Source organism: Staurois parvus, unplaced genomic scaffold, assembly GCF_062004578.1.
Source record: "Staurois parvus isolate SC_StPar_1 unplaced genomic scaffold, SC_StPar_1.0 ptg000303l, whole genome shotgun sequence".
Lineage (NCBI taxonomy): Eukaryota > Metazoa > Chordata > Amphibia > Anura > Ranidae > Staurois > Staurois parvus.
Genome location: NW_028318099.1, coordinates 5,468,942 through 5,488,422, shown reverse-complemented (window position 1 = coordinate 5,488,422; position 19,481 = coordinate 5,468,942). Strand labels below are relative to the sequence as shown.

The 19,481-nt window shown below is 40.7% G+C and overlaps 1 protein-coding gene across 2 annotated transcripts in view; it reads left to right on the top strand.

Moving 5' to 3' along the window:
* The window catches only part of ANK3 (ankyrin 3), an 818,082-nt gene that overhangs the window by 203,504 nt on the left and 595,097 nt on the right, over positions 1-19,481 (top strand). The window contains exon 1 of one of the 2 annotated variants that reach the window (XM_089683174.1): positions 15,405-15,969. The exons of the other annotated variant lie outside the window; for it this stretch is intronic. Coding sequence (XP_089539300.1) covers positions 15,907-15,969 — 63 coding nt within the window. The 5' untranslated portion in view covers positions 15,405-15,906. Of the gene's footprint in view, positions 1-15,404; positions 15,970-19,481 lie in introns of those variants that run through there. 2 annotated transcript variants of the gene reach the window in all.

Genomic DNA, 19,481 nt, shown 5'->3' with positions numbered 1-19,481 from the left:
TGAGCAACATAAACAGGGATTATGTCCAGACATTTCGTAGATTAATCACGTTTACAGCACTATATGCTGTAGCTTGATATACCCGATTTCAGGTGAGCATTTCAATATACTGCAGGAGATTTGCCATTGCCTATCATTATAATGTTGATTGCAATTTGCCCCTGGTAAAATGGCGCCACACATGTGCACTTCACAATCGCAGACACATGGGCTACGACAAAATGGCCACCGTAATGCACATGGGCCAGATACTATATAAATTAAACGGCGCTGCTGTCATGATGGTCCTTGCTCTACCTCAGAAGAAGTGCGTGCGCACGAAATGCGTCAGAGGGAGCCTGTGGACGTCGTTGACACTACGCCGCCGGTGCTATGTGGAGGCCCGGCGGCCACCAATAATTTTAAGAGGGTCAGTGGGCCACTTTCACTTGCCACCTGATTATATGTTTTACTTGTTTTTTTTTAAATAAATTGAAGTAATATACTACACTATGAGTATCTCTCTGTGTTCTATGTGAGGGGCCTTTCTCCCAACTTCACAGCCACAGAGTGATTTCAATCCCAGCCCTGGTTCCATTGAAGAGGAATATCCTATCCTGGGAGCTTCCTAACCTGCAGGATTTCGTTTTCCTACAAGAGGGCGTCGTCGTCATCCATTTCAGCACATATCCATTTTCTGACCAGAGGGAGAGAGGGGAATATCCAGGATTTCTTACACACATGCGTATTTTAAATGCGTTTCTGGTTAGTTTGCATTCTTTCCATTGGCACTGGGAATTATTGAGCACCTTTTCAGGACTATTATTGTGTTGATTTGCATGATTTGATCATTTACAGCGCTGCATTTTTATATATAAAAGAATTAAGAAGGAGTTGAAAATGAAGAATACTTGTAAAGTCCTTTGGTTTTAGCAGAGTCCAATTGATCAGCCAAAAATGGTTCAGTGGCTCTCTTATGTCCGGTTAAATGTTCCTTGGTTGGTGTTAAACTGAGAACTGTCAAATCTGCTTGCAATCTCTTTTTTATTTGACATCAAGGGGAGGTGTTGACAGAGACCATCCGACCAATTATCCAGTTTAAGGGGTGGATTTATGACCATGTCCCAAATACAGTTCTTATAAGTATTCATATTTCTGCTACCATTTACAGTGTGCTACCATGCAGAGTATTGTCCAGCGTAAAATGTTCTACAAAATGGATGTAGATATGACAGGTCTCAAGGATCTATTTCTCATTGGAGGGGTGTGGAGACCTACTCCACTCTGATACCTCCCAGCCAGGGGCGGACTGACAACTCAAGGGGCCCCCGGGCAATAGGGGATCATGGGGCCCCTGTGTCCTTGCCCAAACTCAAAAAAGCCTATGAAAAAGGTACCAGGGACATCGCATGGGGCCCCCTACTGACCCTGGCCCTCGGGCAGTGCCCAAGTTTCCAAATGGTCAGTCCGCCCCTGCTCCTAGCATAGGGGTTTGGGGTTCACAATGCTACCCAATAACTGATGAAGGTGAAAATGACTTTATTTTGGCCATACTGTCATAATTTCAGAAGTTATGAAACATGCTGAAGTTTTAGAGTCTTGGCTGATGCTCAGCCAATCAGAAATGTGTATTACACAGACTTCCGCTATGGTATTTATGACCCAGTGTCTGTTAGTTCTCCAGATTGCTCAAGCTTGCGAGGGTGACAGTTCTATTAGGGTTTTTAGACTGGAATGGTGGATTAGGCTAAGAGGCTTGAGAGGGCTTGTATGTGTCTTGGTCTGATAAGAAGGCTCTGGCATCAGTTAACAGTTGTGCATTACACCAGAGGCTTCCAGGAAGGATGAAGAGAAGGGAACCACTGCTGCTATTCACCAACTTGTGTTACAAACTGTCAAGACTGAAATCTGAACAACATGGCGTCCTTCCCTTTTCACACAGCTTTGTGAGGGCTCCGTACTAGTTACCATTACAATGTGCTCAGGAGTGATAAATCAAAATTTGAAATATTTTGCTGTAGCAAAAGGTAGTTTGTTTGTGAAGGGCTAGAGAGCGGTACAATAATGAGTTTCTGCTGGCAACAGTGAAGCATGGTGGAGGTTCCTTGCAAGTTTGGGGTTGCCTTTCTGCAAATAGAGTTGGAGATTTTGGCAGGATCAATGGTGTCCTCAATGCTGAGAGATACATGCAGATAAATATGCATCATTCAATACCATCAGGGAGGCGTGTGATTAGCCCCAAATATATTCTGCAGCTGGACAACGACAACTATTTTAAGTGTCAGGAAGAGCAAGGTGTCCTGGAAGTGATGGTGTGGCCCCCACAGAGCCCTGATCTCAACATCATCAAGTCTGTCTGGGATTACATGAAGAGACAAAAGGATTTGAGGCAGCCTACATCCACAGAAGATCTGTGGATTTGAAATCCCTGCGGCTTTCTCTCCTCTCCTTGCAGGGATGACAGTACGGGCTAGATGGCTTCTGGTTGGTCAGCACCGTGACGTTGCATGCAATTTGGACAGAAATCACACTGCATTCCTGTTCAAATTGCATGTTATTCTTTGCAGTGCGATTTGCGCCCATTCATTTTGTATGGATGCAAATCACACTGCAAAGTATTGGTTTCTGGTATTGGGAGAATTTTCACAAGTATGAGTACTTGGTATTGGTGCATCGCTAATGCTGATGATAAAATAAAAAAAGTGTATGCTGTGACCATAGAACTCCAACCACTTCAATACCAGGCACTTTCACCCCCTTCCTGCCCAGGTAAGCTTTTAGCGCTGTCACATTTTAAATGACAATTGCGTGGTCATGCAAAACTGTACCCAATTCAAATTTCTATAATTTTTTGAGAGAGATAGAACTTTCTTTTGGTGGTATTTAATCACCACAGGGTTTTTAATTTCTTGGCTAAACAAACAAAAAAAGTGAACATTTTGAAAGAAAAATTATTTTCTTCTGTTATAAAATTTTGCAAATGAGTAATTGTTTCTTCTTCACTGATGTGAGCTGATGAGGCTGCACTGATAAGCTGCACTGTTGGGGACTGATAAGGCAGCACTGATAACCTGCACTGATGGGCACCGATAACCTGCACTGATTTGGCACTGATTTTGCACTCTCCAGTAAATCAACCTCATTGTGTGTAACAAAATGTTGTGAGGCATTGGGGGTATTTACTAAAACTGGAGAGTGTAAAATCTGGTGCAGATCTGCATAGAATCCAATCAGCTTCCAGGTTTTATTGCCAAAGCTAAATTGATCGAGCTTAAGTTAGAAGCTGATTGGCTACCATGTACAACTGCACCAGATTTTGCATTCTTCAGTTTAAGTAAATTTTACTTTGTGTGTAACAGAGTGTTGTGAAGTATTGTGTGTAAGCCTGGGTTCACATATATGCTGTGCGGTAAATTGCATGTGATTCACACAGGAACCGCACCGCATTCCGGTGCAAATCACATGCAATTTGTGTGCGGTGTTATTGGACCTATACATTTTGTATGGCTCTAATCGCATTGCACCTGCACCAGAAAAATGTGCAGGACTCTTTTTTTGGTCCGCACTAGAATCAGATCGCATGGGTATTCACACCTATGTGATCCGATTCTGCAGATCGCACCGCATTTTGCGGACCACTTTCAGGGTGTTGTTAACTTAACATACACACCCTTAGCGGTTCGCATGAACGGGGTACGATTCTAATGCGGGGCGGAATTCACACTGAAAATGCTGTGAATTCCGCACTGCATCATTGTGAACCAGGGCTAAGGGAGTGCTATAAGGCACTGTGTGTAACAAAGTGTTGTGAGGAATTGTGTGTAGTGTAATGTTGGGAGGCATTTGGGTTGATTTACTAAAGCTGGAGAGGGCAAAATCTGGTACAGCTGTACATGGTAGCCAATTAGCCTCTAACGTCAGCTTGTTCAATTAAGCTTTGACAAAAAACTGGAAGGTAATTGGTTTCTGTGCAGAATGGCACCAGATTTTGTATTCTCCAGTTTTAGTAAATCAACCCCACTTTGTACAACAGACATGAGGCAGTGCTGGTAGTAGAGAGGCATGAGGCAATTTAGGTAAGTTTACCTTTGGGCACCCATGATGGAGAGGACACATGTGAGGTGCTGGACTTCATAATTAGTTCTCCTTCAAGAGTGCAAATCAAGGATTTCTCATGGAAATGGTTGCATAGTGTCCAACAAGTGAGCAAGGCTAAGCAATGTTGTCATGGCAATGAACAAATGCACCATAAATTCACAGCAACTAGAAAATGAATTCTTATTAGAATGTAATAGCTTTGCCATTAGCTGGTAGCTTACACTTGTCAAAAAGGATCGTGCTGCTTAGCTATGATGGAGCCTAACAATTTTATTTACAGTGTGGTCTGGTCTGTTTCAAGCTACCAAAAATGGCAGATTTATAAATCATCTTTCTTTGCTGTGATCCCTATACCCAGTTCCCTCAGATGGTCAACAGGTACCTGGGGGTTTCTGAAAATTCCCCCCAATGCAGTTTTTTTCAGACCACATACTTGGACTGGAGTCTTAGGCATTGCTGGAAAGGATTATTGTTGTACACCTTTTGGCAAGAGCCCACCTAATTTTATGTATTCATTTTGGATGGACATATGCTAAAGTGGGTCATTCTTCAGTACAATGAAAAGTGCAAAATGTGACTATTCTATAAATTCTATAAATTACAACCAAGAGCTAATCCTAGTGAGCATTTTGCTACTATTGATAAATAGGGTCAATCTATGGTTGTTGTCCTGCCAGTGAAGGCCTGGGGAGCCTTCCCCCCAACCTCCACCAAAATAGTTTTTCTGGTCTTGTCCTCCATAACCCTCTCTAGCTAATAGCCAGATAAATATAATAATGGATTATTGCATCTCTGGATAGCAGGCTGAATTCTTCATTAAGTTATGGCATACAGGAATTCTCTTTGTTCATGTTTTGCACCACATTCCCAATAATTTAAAAAAAATATTTTACTGTCCCAAACACTTACCTAAATCCATGGTCATGTGATTTGCAAGGCACTGAATCTTTCCCTTTTTGGACTGCAGAATCCGAGAGTTCTTTTATGTCATTTGCTTGTTCTATGAAACACTTGCTATTGGTTCCATTGGTTTGATTCTCACAGGGTTCTGAAGACTTCAGTGGGGGAATGGCGACATCACAATGGGGGGGAGGGGGGGACATGGACAGTACAGCAGTAGTGAATAATTGGTTTTCAGTCCTGGAAGATGTACCACAGAGAGTCATGTGATGGTTTACTCAAGAGAGTAAAAAAGGGCACCTGAAGACTCCAGTGGTGGAATGGTGACATCACAACAAGGGTTGACAGACTCAGACAATAGCAGTGGATAGTCTGTATTCACTGATGAAAGAGGTATCACAGATGGTCATGTGATAGTGGAAAATAAAAAACAGATTTTTTAATTTAATTTAATTTGTGAATGGGTAAAAGATGGGTTGGTTGGGGGTGCTTTAAATTTGTGCTCGTGTTAGTTCAGCTCAAGCCTATGAGTCTGCTTTGGCTGGCTGAAAACAGCACTTTCTCAATATAAAATTTGTTCTGTAATGATTTTGACTGACTTGCTAGAGTAAATCCCCTACTTATGAACGAGTTTTGTTCTGGGACTGTGTTTTTAAGTCCAAGTTGTTCATAAGTCCACCAAAGTTAGCGCTTGCAGACAATGGCTGCGAGCTCTGATCAATGTGTTCTGGTGTGGGGGGAGTTCCCCTGTCAAAACATGCAACAACAATGCTTGGTTGGGCGATCTGTCAGGTTTTTTTTTTTTTAACGAGACAAAAACTGACTGTGTATACCAGCCTTTCTCAACCTTTTCAACACAGAGGAGCCCTTGACATAACTTTCCGGTCTCAAGGAACCCCCTGCTAAAATTACTATATCTACAATTCATGATACATTAGTGTTATAGTTAAAGGTAAGAATGCTCCTTACACTTCTGGTTATTAGGAAGAATACAGATTGCTAAAAAGATCAATGGTGTTAGTGGGAACTTACCTGAGAGGCAAAAATTGCTCATTGCTCAAGGAACCCCTGACAACCTCTAGAGGAACACTGGTTGAGAAACTCTGGTGTATTCCCAGCTTTACATGATTGGACATGTGAACACACGTTTGAATGTTTGCAATTTGAACTTTCGTAATAAGGGAACTTATTGTACTCTATATAAAAATTGCCATCTTTATAATACGAAACAGCGTGTAAACAGCAAAACATATAAGCAATATTCAAATTAATATTACAAATATATATCAAAATTCATATATACTGATGATAGATCTTGTCTAAAAATGCATGCAGTGAGGAAAAGTCAATTATCATATTTTCACGCCTGGAAAAATAATTTTCTAGTAGGCTGAACGATTTCAACTAATTTATGCTGGCTTGCACTATACCTAAACACCTTTTTGGGTTGTTTGCATGTCTTTAAGTATCTTTAATTTAAAGAATGTCATAAGAAAACTTTATCATTGCATTTGAAAGAACCGTCTGAAGTCAGCAACCTTTTTGTTAGTACACATGGTACAGTGAGACTAATTAAGGACACCATCTGGTTTTATGAAGCACTCTCTTGCTGAATACATTGAAGCTTAGATGTCTTTAAAGTCTGGAGATTTTTTGGTCCATTTTCCACCATATGTATGGTCTCAATGTAAGTACTGTGTGTAGCGTGTTATTCAAACGTTTTAAAACAGACCTTGCAGTAAAATGCTAGGTCTGCTCAAACTTCCCGAGCTCCCTCACCCTTTACAAATTGCCCATTCTTATTAGGTCTAAAATGTAGAATTAAACCTACCTTACCTCCATTTTCTACATCACTGGTTATGATGTCTGCATCCTTCTAAGAAGAGTCCTGAGGAATGCAGAGCAGGCAAAATTGTGCAAGACCTTTCCACCCATTGCATCTTTTCATGAGATTTCAGCAGCTCTGTATTCATTCCCCTAGCAACTAGCCAGAAGGAGTGTGATGTTATCCTCACCTAGGTGCTGTGGGTGGAAGTTGGGGATGAGAGATGTATGCATCCTGTTTTTTTTTTTTTGCGTAAGCGCATTTTACACCTACTAGTGCTAGATGATTTGTGAAGGGGGAGGGGGCCTGGACAGTGTAAGTGGACCTGGCATTTCACTGCAAGTCTGCTTTAACTTGTAAGATGTAACATATTTTCAAAGTATTCATCTTGTGGTATGGCTGTAACAGTTATCCTAAATCTGGTTGCTTGATTGTCATATTTTTCATGTTTATTGGTTTTTCATGCCAATAATTCATTTATACTGTAAATATACTGTGCATATATATATTATTATTATTATACAGGAGTTATATAGCGCCAACAGTTTACTCAACACTTTACAATATAACGGAAAACAATACAGCAATAATGCAGTTCAATATATAAATATATATATATATATACAGTATATACACATTTAGGCATTGGATTGAATACTGTAACTGTCACCATCCTTTTCAAAGGATGGAAATATCAGTATGGAAATCCACCTGCTGTCTAATTTGCAACCTAAGCAGGAATGGTGTCGGATTGTGTGACACTCCCACAACTTTTATTGAGACTCTTTGTGAGTCAATTAACTACAGTCTGCATTTGTTTTACAGCTCACAGTATGTTCGGTCTGATCAGTGAGTTGTAGCTATAATAATAGGGAATAATTAATTAGATGTATTTTTTATGTGAAACTGGTTGCTCTTCTTCCTTTTTTTTTTTTTCTTTTTTTGCTGCTCAAATACTTTGCTCTATGGGAATATTTGCATTGGTATGCAGCAGAAAAATGCATTTGCACCATCAGGCTAATATCAATCTGACAAGTTGAAGAATATACACCAGTGGTCTCCAAACTGCAGCCCAGGGACCAGATGTATCCCTTTGCTTGCCCTTATCTGACCCTTGAGGCACTATTCCACCAACTGAGATGAATTATTGGGCACTATTTCACCAATTGACACCAATGATGGAACACCATTCCCCCTACTGGCACCATCAGTGGGACAGCTTTCATCTCACTGATACCAGCAATGGGGAACTATTCCTCCAATTAAAACCAATGATGGGGCACTAATACTGGGGCACAGTCCGAACCCCATAAAGCCTGAAGGACAGTAATCTTGCCCTTTGCTTTGGAGACCCCTGATATACACTGTGAGCCAGCCTGTCTCTTTTATATTGTGTAGTGCTGTCAATCTCACTCTCATCCAGTTCCTTAAGCTGTGGATGATTGTCCATAAAATTTATGGAGCTGCAAAGTTCTAGAGCCAATGCCACTTGACAAAGCCAGCAGCATGGCACCAAATATCTATGACTACCACTGCAAAGATTTTTTTTCTTCCTACTGACTACCAATGTAGGTGTAATTTTTCCCACTGCCCCCAGATTAATTGGTTCCAGTGAGGGTTTCACAAGACCTGAAAATTATTCTAGGGGCTCTATGGGTAAAAATATTGAGAAAGGCTGATCAGTAGTAGTAGCAGTAAAGAATTGTGGTGTCTCCCTCCCCAAGACTATTCAGTGTGACTGTATTTTAACGCAGTCCTACAAAATCCGAAAGCTCCAGTTACAAGACAGAAAGACTGCTTGCACGCTCTTTTTCTACTTCTTCTTTAGCCTCACAACCTTAAATTAACTTTGCCATGACTTTCAGACAAGGACTGTTATTTATGTTAGTGTACTGAATGAGCTGTGACTTAATTTGCTCATATATAACGCCAGGAAAAGTCTTTAAGAAGTTTTGTACTGGTGATTCTATTGGTATGCACAGTGGTATGAAGAGCACCATTGCTTTCAGACATCACATTGGACAAGAGGATATGAATGAATAAAGCCAAATGCAGTAGCCATGCCCTGAGATAATAGGAGATGATGTTAGGCTGTGAGAGAAGAATATTAAAAAGCCTTGATAAATTATATGAGCAAAGTGTGGAGAAACTCAGAAAGCTTTTTGTCCCATGGTAAGCACAGATGAACAATTAATTATGTATAACTGGCAGAAATTCTCTGTCACTGACTGCAGTCAGTGTAGCCTCTGCCAGCCTATTCATACCATTATAATGCCAGAGCATTAGGATTTCCTATTTAGATATCTTCTGCCTGGTTGAGGCTCCCATTAAATTGAAATGGAAAACCAGGACAATCCTGTCACACAAGTACTAGACCTCTCTCACCTCTTGCAAATTTTGATATTTAATGACTTCATTGAATTAATTGTTTTTCATTTTAACATTCTATGCTTTTCTTAAGGTCAGGATTTACTTGGTTAGAGTTAGCAGTAATCAAATAATAAGAGACTTGGGAGAGCAGTATATATACAGTGCATCCAGAAAGTATTCACAGCGTTTAACTTTCGCCACATTTTGTTATGTTACAGCCTTATTCCAAAATGGATTAAATTCATTTTTTCCCTCAACATTCCACAAACAATATTACAAAATGACAATGTGAAAGAAGTTAGTTTTGAAATCTTTGCAATTTATTAAACATAAAAAAAAAACATGTACATAAGTATTCACAGCCTTTGCTCAATACTTTGTTGAAGCTTCTTTAGCACCAATTACAGCCTCAAGTCGTTTTGAGTATGATGCTACAAGCTTGGCACACCTATTTTTGGACAATTTCTCCCATTCTTCTTTGCAGTACCTCTCAAGCTCCATCAGGTTGGATGGGTAGCGTTGGTGCATAGCCATTTTCAGATCTCTCCAGAGATGTTCAATTGGGTTCAAGTCTGGGCTGTGGCTGGGCCACTCCAAGATATTCACAGAGTTGGCCAGTAGCCACTCCTTTGCTACGTGGGCTGTGTGCTTAGCATTGCTGTCCTGTTGAAAGATGAACCGTTGCCCCAGTCTAAAGGTCTAGAGCGCTCTGGAACAGGTTTTCATCAAGGATGTCTTTGTATATTGCTGCATTCATCTTTTCTTTGATCCTGACTAGTTTCCCAGTTCCTGCCACTGAAAAACATCCCCACAGCATGATGCTGCCACCACCATGCTTCACTGTAGGCATGGTGTTGGCCAGGTGTTGAGCGGTGCCTGGTTTCCACCAGACATAATGCTTGGCATTCAGGCCAAAGAGTTAAATCTTTGTTTCATCAGACCAGAGGGTTTTTGTCACGTACCTGGTGGGGGAGCCTGACGTGGAGATGAGGGCGTCCTCTTACACCTCCTGCTCGGAGCCTCTGATAAAGCAAGCAGAAGGCACGAGAGCCAGGAATGGCACGAGTGCCTGGCAAGTCTGCGATGTCAGCCAACAGGGGGGCAGTCCGGATGACCAGGATGCAGGTGAGCAGAGGATGCAGGTCAGCCAGAGCAGCAGTTGGTAGGTTCTAGCAGGACCTCGGTAACTGCAGACAGAAGGTAGCTAGTGGTAGGCACAGGCTGGAGAAGAAGCAGAGTCAGACAAGCCGGGTCGGGATCTATCAGGTGGATGAGGTACAGGGAGCAGGCAAGCGGATAGTCGAAGTTCAGGCCAGAAGTTAGCAACCATAAGCAGATAGCAGGGGAACAGGCAGAGGCTTAGTCAAAGGGTAAGCTGGGTCAGTGCAGGCAGAGTTCAAGCGAAGTCAAGAGAGGTTAGGTTGGCAACAGGATCGGGGTACAACAGACAGCAGACTATGTAACGTGGTGGACCAGAAGGAAAGGCCTTCCAGTGCAGCAGTGGTTTAAATAGCCCGCTTGGCACCAGTCTGGTAGCAGGTGTGCATGCCGGTGTGTGCGCGCGTGTATGTGCAAAGCTGATAGGTAATTGGCATTGGCGCATATATGTGCACCTGAGCATTCTCTGTTTTCCCTGACAACGGCTGATAGGTAATTGGCATTGGCACATAGATGTACGCCTGGGCATTCTCTGTCTGCCCTGACAGTTTTGTTTTACATGGTCTGAGAGTCCCTCAGGTGCCTTTTGGCAAACTCCAGGCGGGCTACCATACATGCCTGATTGGTGGAGTGCTGCAGAGATGGTTGTTCTTCTGGAAAGTTCTTCTCTATCCACAGAGAAATGCTGGAGCTCTTTTAGAGTGACCATCGGGTGCTTGGTTACCTCCCTGCCTAAGGCCCTTCTCCCTTGATCGCTCACTTTGGCCGGGCGGCCTGCTCTAGGAAGATTCTTGGTGGTTCCAAACTTCTTCCATTTACGCATGATGGAGGCCACTGTGCTTATTGGGACCTTCAATGCTGCAGAAATTTTTCTGTACCCTTCCCCAGATCTGTGCCTTGATACAGTCCTGTCTTGGAGGTCTACGGACAATTCCTTGTACTTCATGGCTTGGTTTGTGCTCTGACATGCACTGTTAACTATGGGACCTTCTATAGACAGGTTTATGCCTTTCCTAATCATGTCCAGTCAACTAAATTTCCCTCAGGTGGACTCCAATCAAGTTGTGGAAACATCTCATGGATGATCAGTGGGAACAGGATGCACCAGAGCTCAATTTTGAGTGTCATGGCAAAGGCTGTGAAAACTTACGTACATGTGGGGTTTTTTTTTGTTTTTTATTTTTAATAAATTGCAAAAATTTCAAAACAAACTTCTTTCATATTGTCATTATGGGGTATTGTTTGTAGAATGTTGAGGGAAAAAATTAATTTAATCCATTTTGGACTAAGGCTGTAACATAACAAAATATGGCAAAAGTTATGCACACCATAACAAAGGGCTCTTGGTGTATTGTTCTCATGGAAGTCATTAGCTTATATTTTTTATAAACCATAGTTTTTTTACTTTCACATTATATAAGAACATAAAAAAACCAGTGGCAATACATGGAATGGTTAAAGTGGTTGGAAACCTGAGGTATGAAATATAAACAAAGCATATCCTTCTATACTGTGTACTAGCCTCTATCCATAACATCTAACTTCTGACAGTGTTTCCCAACTCCAAGAGATAATTGGTGATGGGGGAGGAGAGCTTCGGCACACAACCTGTGATTGACAGCCACAGCTGTGCATGTTCCCTTGTACTTTGATGGAGGGGATGTGTCCCTACACTCCAATTAGGGCTCAGAGCTCTCCTCATTGAACTCTGTAGTGTGAGACTTCAGATCTCCACACCGCCCCCCCCCCATTCTTCAGAGCTGAGAGATGCTGTGTAAAATGTGTTTATGAAGACTGTAAGGAGGATTTGTTTCATCTCCGTGTATCATCTGAGACCAGTCACATCACTGGGTATATGTAGAGGTTTTCAAATACTTTGTCATGTACAAGAACAAACAGTACTGAGAAGGTTACATGCTTCAGATGTCTTTCAGGCAGAATGTACTGTATTTCATAATAAAAATTATGGGGGTGATTCAATAAAGCATTTGCAATACCTTTCTGACTGTATCAGAAAGTACTGCGCCAAATTCATGAAAGTCATACAACAGTATTCATGCTATTTCCAAATTTAGGTAGATCTTATGTGCGACATTCTGGTGCTGTAGCTGTGACAAATTGATTAAGAAATATAATTGATACGAAAAGTGGCTGTAAATAAGACGTCTTCCATGTTGTGTTGCACATATACGTATTGTGTTGCAGACAAAATCCTGTCAGAGACCCTTCAGATACATTTTAATAGAATGGGAAAAAACTGAATGTTCTCAGGCTTATTTCTCCACTGATCGAACGTGTGAATTGGGAAAATACTGCATTATAGCCACTTGATGGAGCTGAGGAGCGTAATTGTTTCCTATAAAGTCAGCGCCATCTAGTGGCCATAATGTTATATTTTCCCCATTGACACTTTCAATCTGCAGAGAATATAGCCTGAGAACATTCAGTTTTGCCCCATGAGCACAGAACAAATTTACATGCAGTTTCAAAGGATAAAAGCTATGCAATTGTTTTATAAATACACCCCTGATTGATCCTGCCATGCACATGCTTCCTGTCTTAGGGTGACTACATTTACTCTACTATATCTATAGAGGAGTTGTCACCCTTGGAAAGGACTACAGTATACCTCTACTTTTCCCATTGTGAGAAGGGGTGATGGTCTGTGATTCCCTGAAGAGATCTGGTAAGAGCTGATAACACTGTTTAAGATTCAATTCAGTGCACAGGAAGTTACAAGGACACTGGATTTTTGTCAGAATCAAAAAGCATTTATATTTGCTTGCAGAAAATATATATGGCCTGAAAAGGAAGGAAGCCATCACATTTAAAGTGGTTGTAAAGGCTATTTAAAATAGAAAGGAAGTTATACTTACCTGCTCTGTGAAGGGGGGGGAGGGGGACAGGTATTGGAAGGTTTTTTTTACCTTGATGCAAAGAATACATTGAGATAAAAGAAAACCTTTTTGCATTTATATCCACTTTAAGGACTGGTGAGCTGCAATATATGTGTTTTTGGGTTTAAATATGTTTTAAAGTGCCCTAGTAGTTATTAGTACCAAACAGGATGATTTAAAGAGGGGGTTAAGAATGGTGTACACACAACATAGACACTTGTATCTACAAGTAAGCTTGTAATAAAGTTACCTGTAGGTACAAGGAATATCTCCTAAACGTGCACTGTTTAGGAGATATTCAGTGTTTCTGCAGCTAGGGACATCATCAGCACATGCACTCTGAAGGGATGATATACTAACTCATGCGATACATACTAACACATTTTAACATTACCTTACAAGTTATTTTGTTTTTTCTTTCTAACAGAGCAGTTTACTACCACTTTAAAGCCTAATCTAGAAATTTGTTTGTTAATGCTGTTTGCTTCTTAAGCCGGCCATAGATGAAGTGATTTTCTTTTCTGCAATCATGGGTTGCAGGAAAGAAAATCACTTGATTCCCCCATCAACACAGTCAGTGTTGATGGGGGAATCCATCCCGCAGAGCCATTGTATTCTCCCAACCCTGTTGGAAGAACACAGTGATTACTGATAATGGCTGTAATGACCGCTGGCAATAATCGCATGTATAATCAGACAGGCTGGTTGTACCAAAGTTGATCGACTGATTAACTTGGGTACATTCAGCCTACTGATACATTGTTCAAATCTTGGCCAGTTCAGCAGGGACAGGTTTGAACTGTCTATGGCTGGCTTTACTTATAAAAGATGATTACATATTTTTTCTTTTTTCAATATGTTTTATTTACAAATGAGCAAAGGTTACAAGGTTTGCTTTAACAATTTTACAAAGTGTATGTAGCAACAATACAGAGTAACAATAAAAACTAGTTGAAATGTAATATATAGTTAAGGGCAAAAGCAGCACTTGGACAGGGAGAGGGAGGGACAGAACTGGGATCCAATCATGTGTGCTGTATTTGACTGTGTTGACAAGAAGCATGCAGATTGGAGGAGTGAGCAGGAGGATGACATCATTAGTCTGCTGCTGCTCTTTCACTGTGCAGTCAGCAGGCTGGGGGTGGAGAGGGGCGGCTACTGTATCACTCATTGTAAGTCGTTCCCTTGGCTGTGCTGTATGGGGAGTCTGTTCACATCTGAGGACGGAATAAAAAGAAACATCACAAGACAAACAAAAGATTTCCCAGCAATACTTACCAGCCAGCTTGTGAAAAAAAAACAGTTTGGTCCTGTCTAACAGTTTGCATTAAAAACAGAGGGTTTTGTTTGCAAATACCTGCGTAAGCCACAGTCCCACGTCAAGGGTCCTCTGTATACGGTGGACCTAACTAAAATTTCCAAAGCCTCCATAGTAGGAGCACATGTATCAATGGATAGGTTAAGGGCAGGTGTGCCTGGAGGAGCCCATCCCTCTTTAAAGGCACAGGCACGCATGTGACACCCAGCTACACCAAAATGACAGCAAAAACATCCAGTGCATCCCTGCGTCCAACTTAGCCAACTACACAAAAAATGGCAACCGTCCCAGCCTATAACCTGCCTTAGCAGTAAGGTGCACATGGAAGGGCAATGCATTGCCCTTCCATGTGCACTTTACTGCTAAGGCTGGTTTTGTGTAGTTGGAATAAAAAGAAATACAAATCCTTTGGTGGGTAAAATTTCTCCAATATATATACATTTATCTGTTTGCTAAATATAGAATTGCTAGGAACATCAGATTAAGCCACACTGATGTGGACTGCTGGTATAAATTATACTGTTTGTCGCAGAATCAAAATGGTGCTTGTGCAGCTCTCAGTGCCTCCTCTTCAAGGCTTCATGTTGTGTTGTCCCATTCGGTGATTTTAATCCTACAAACTGTTGCTTGCACAAAACCTGCACAAGCAATGCCTTCAACTACATGGAATACAAAAGCAACTGTTGCATTACTGAGACTCTACTTGCAGGAGATGCAATAACTAGTCTGTTTGATGCAACCTAATTCTTTAGCATGCCCTAGTGTTAAACCCAGCCTGGGAGTGGCTTCAAAGCCAGGGTAACGTGAGTAGGTCCTTTCTGTCATGCCCTAATGCATTTAACACATGTGTCAGTATCAAGCCTCTCACGGCAATCCATGCAATATTATACATTCACTTTTCTCGTCCACAAGAAAGAGGGCAGATCTTCTAGCAAGCAAAGCTTCCGAGACTTGTCAGCAGTCTGCAGCTCATTCCTGTTCTGTGCTCGTCAATACCATTTAAAGGCTGGAAGCAGTGTAGTAAGAGCTTGGTTAGAAAAGTCTTATTCCCATCTACTCCAGGAATACAGTGTGCTTAAAGCCAGATTGGGTTAACCCTCATTTATTTAAAGTAATAATAGTCTTTTGTGTCAGGGAAACTCCCAGTTTTTTTCTTCCCTTTAAGCACAGGCGGTGAGCATGGGCAATCTCTGTCTGTGCAGCTGGAATTAAGACTCTCGAGCTGTCAGCTTGCAAGCAGTACTTGTCTGTGACACATCGGGAGCAGGAATTTTGGTTTCTGTGTTTTGAATCCACACGTTGGCTTTGGATGTTGGAATATATAGAATCAGCGGTCCCTTTCGCTACATCACATCAATAAAATGAGTGAGGAACCCAAGGAGAAAACCTCTAAGCCCGCTCACAGGAAAAAGAAAGGAAAAAAGGTAATGTGTCTCCATTGTTTCCTTTGTGTTTTTGTGTGTGATCGTTGTGATCAAGGCGTTCATGTTCTTTACTGATAGAGAATAAGTTGCTGTTAAAGGGGATGCTGGCTGTTTATGCTCTCTGCTGGGTGTGTTCTGGAGAGGAAAACATGGATTGTCCAGATTTTAAAGGCAGAAGAGGATAATCAGACACACCTTCTCATGTTATTGATAATTGATAGATGTGTCAAATTTGACCTCACATCTATAGAATGCCTACTATTGGTACAGCTATATTGCTTATCCTCATATTTTGTCTGGATAACTTTTGTATTGTGGTGTTATGGTAGGGCTGTAAGTCGCTACATATTGAGAAGATGCTAGGGCTGGGCACTTGAAGGTGTATCCAAATAACCTACACATCATCTACAGGGGACTGGTACCCTATTATGAAGAGATGAACACTATGCAAGCTGTTGACTATGTTAATGTTACCGTGTTTATTGTATTCCCTAGGTGGTATCTACAAGTCATTCAAAATGCTGTGATTTTAAGCAAACAGGTGCTCTGTTCCTATCAGGAGGTACAAAGAAAAACAAGCATAAAAGTATATGTAGCCCAGCAGTCATGGTTGTGATTCTGTGCTTGACAGCCATGGTAAACCAGACAATTAAGATAATCAGGGTGTGCTTATGCCGACAATCTGGTCCAAACTGTCACTTCTGTCGGGTTTTCGGAATGAAAGGGATGAAATGACAGGCTTGACAGAATAGTAGTCACACAGCACTACGCCACTTGCTATTTTAAGCACAATTTAGATACCGGGAAAATCTGAGATGGTAAATGACAGGGGATTCATTTAATATACAAAATATTGCACGGTAAACAGAGTGTGAATGGGTATGGACACCTGTTTTCTGTTAAAAGGGAATAGTTTGAGCATTGTTTCTTGTTGGATTTTGGTTGTGCCGTCTATTATGTAGGATTATAAAAAACTGGATAGTCATTTTCCAGAGTACTGCCATACTGTTTTTGTAGGATTAACTCCACCCTAGACACACCTCTTTTTATGACATCACCTCTTCTGCTGGTAATCTGAAGGTGTGCAGGGGATGGAGTCTATTTCGTGAATCAAGTCTAGTTTGTTATGAATAACATTTATGGGCTTTTATGTCTCGTCTGCATTTTATATATTATTTGGAATAAAATAATCATACCTGATTTTTTTTTCTGCCATTTTCAAAATAGTTGTAAATGGCATACACTCAGATAGATGGATAGATAATACGATAGGAGATAGATAGATAGATAGATAGATAGATAGATAGATAGATAGATAGGTAGATAAATATTGATTTACTAAAACTGGAGAGTGCAAAATCTGGAGCAGGTGCGCATGCTAGCCAATGAGCTTTTATCTTCTGCTTTTCCAATTAAGCTTTGACAATAAAACCTGGAAGCTGATTGGTTTCTATGCAGAGCAGCACCAGATTTTGCACTCTCCGGTTTTCGTAAATCAACCCCAGTGATGGATGGACAGACATGTCACATTAGAAGATTGGTGGATTCATGGTTTTTGGAATTTAGCTTATGGAATGATTACTTTTTCACCAGATTTCTTTATAAAAAATATATTTGACTCATTTTGTTGACATTTTACTCACTTAAAATGTGTTCTTTTGAAATGTGGTTGAAAATGAAAATTGAATTGTTTCCATTTTCATCTTCTCGGCAGCTATTATAAAGCAATTTCAGCACCAGTAATTGTATTATGGTTGTAGTATTTATACGATATTGTAAGCACAGAAAAGCTTTGTGATGTCATTGGTGTAGAAGGTCATGAAATTATTACTGCTATATACATAATTTCCTAGAGTTTTTTACTTTATTCATTTTTTCTTTGTAGTTTGCTTACTTTGTTCCTGCTAACATTTAATCATTGTTGGTGACTCCAGTAATCAAATGAAGACTAGTTAGTTAGAAGCAATTCATGGACACTCTCATGTAAAAGGTGTTTCTTATGTTTATAAAGAAGTAAAAAAAATCCCACTAGACATATTCCCTTATTTAAAAGTAATCTGGATTATTTGAAATCAAATTGTTCGATGCTGTAGAGTTGAATTACCTAACACATTCTCATAACTCTCAGAGACTCTGTTGGTGGAGTATATCATGCTTGAAGCAGATCTTCACTCATTAAAAAAAGTACCCCTCATTCCATTCCCCACAACCAGCTTTAACACATTTTCATTGTTTTTGGGGGCATCTCTTCTCCACTAGGTGAGAATGATGGCTACTGGGGCTATCCCTTTCCCCACTGCAGTCCCCTAGGATACTTCACACATCCCAGAAGGCTCCAAGACCTTTTGCTTTGCACATGCACAGCGGGGAGCCGGCTGTGAGGCATCAGGAAGTCACAGCCAACCCCCAAATCCAAAGTGCCTGTTAAGTGTCTGTTCCGTAAAAGTACTTTTAATTTTTTTTAAACCAGAATGAAGTTCCCCTCAAGTTCCTTGCTGTGGGAATTATAAGGGACTCCAATTTATTTTCCTTTTGATTTTTTAAAATATTCTGCAACAGAAGGTTGTGAAACATACAGGTAGGTGGGAACACCTAAAACTACCAAGACAGGAACAGAGTACAGAGATATGGCTGGCAGAGCTCACTTCTGGAATGTCCAAGATATAGAAGGAGCAAGGTGCTGACTTGGCACATACAACTCCATTTAAAACTACAATTTCATTTGTATACAATCTATTTTATTAACAAAGTAAATAAAAAAAACTTGAAGCAGCTGCCCGATACTTGGAAGACACAAATTCCAATGTTTTGAAAGGGGAAAAAGGAATACATCCCAAAATGTTTAGAGCATGCTACCAGTCTCTAGGACCGTGAAGAATTAGTGCACAAAAAATTGATGCAAAAAAATACCATTGTGATAATTTAGAGGTTGTATGTAATGTATGAATTGTATGGGTTTTGTTACTGAAATAGTACATTTATTTTTAAAAGACCTGAAATAGGCACACTGGAGGAGGAAAGAAGGATGGGGATTAAGAATCGAAAAGAGTGGCAGCTGGAAGCAGTGTGAGAATATAGAAGAATATAGAATAGAAAATAATGCATGTATCTTGGCCATAGAGGAATGTCTGCTTGTGGCTCGCAAGCAATTAGATTGGAAAGGTTCATGTTTAAACAGCACCAGCCCCACATTTACAGTAATAGACAAAGTAGAGGACATGGTGGGATCTGCTGCTTTATGCTCCTGCAGGTTAAACATGGCAGTGATAGTTACCTGTCCTGGTAAACTGCTAAAGAGTCAGAAAAATCATTACTTGAGAAAGTAAGTGATCAACGACAATGCACTATTTATGATATGAGTCCCGTTAAAGTACATGAGGTTTGAAAGACGCCCTCCTTAATTGCAAAAAGAACAGCAACCTGGGACATTTACCCCATCAACAACCCTCTTCTGAGGCCCAATTCTACTTCCAAGAAGTTTCAAAAAGTTGGAAATGTTTTAAGAGGATGTA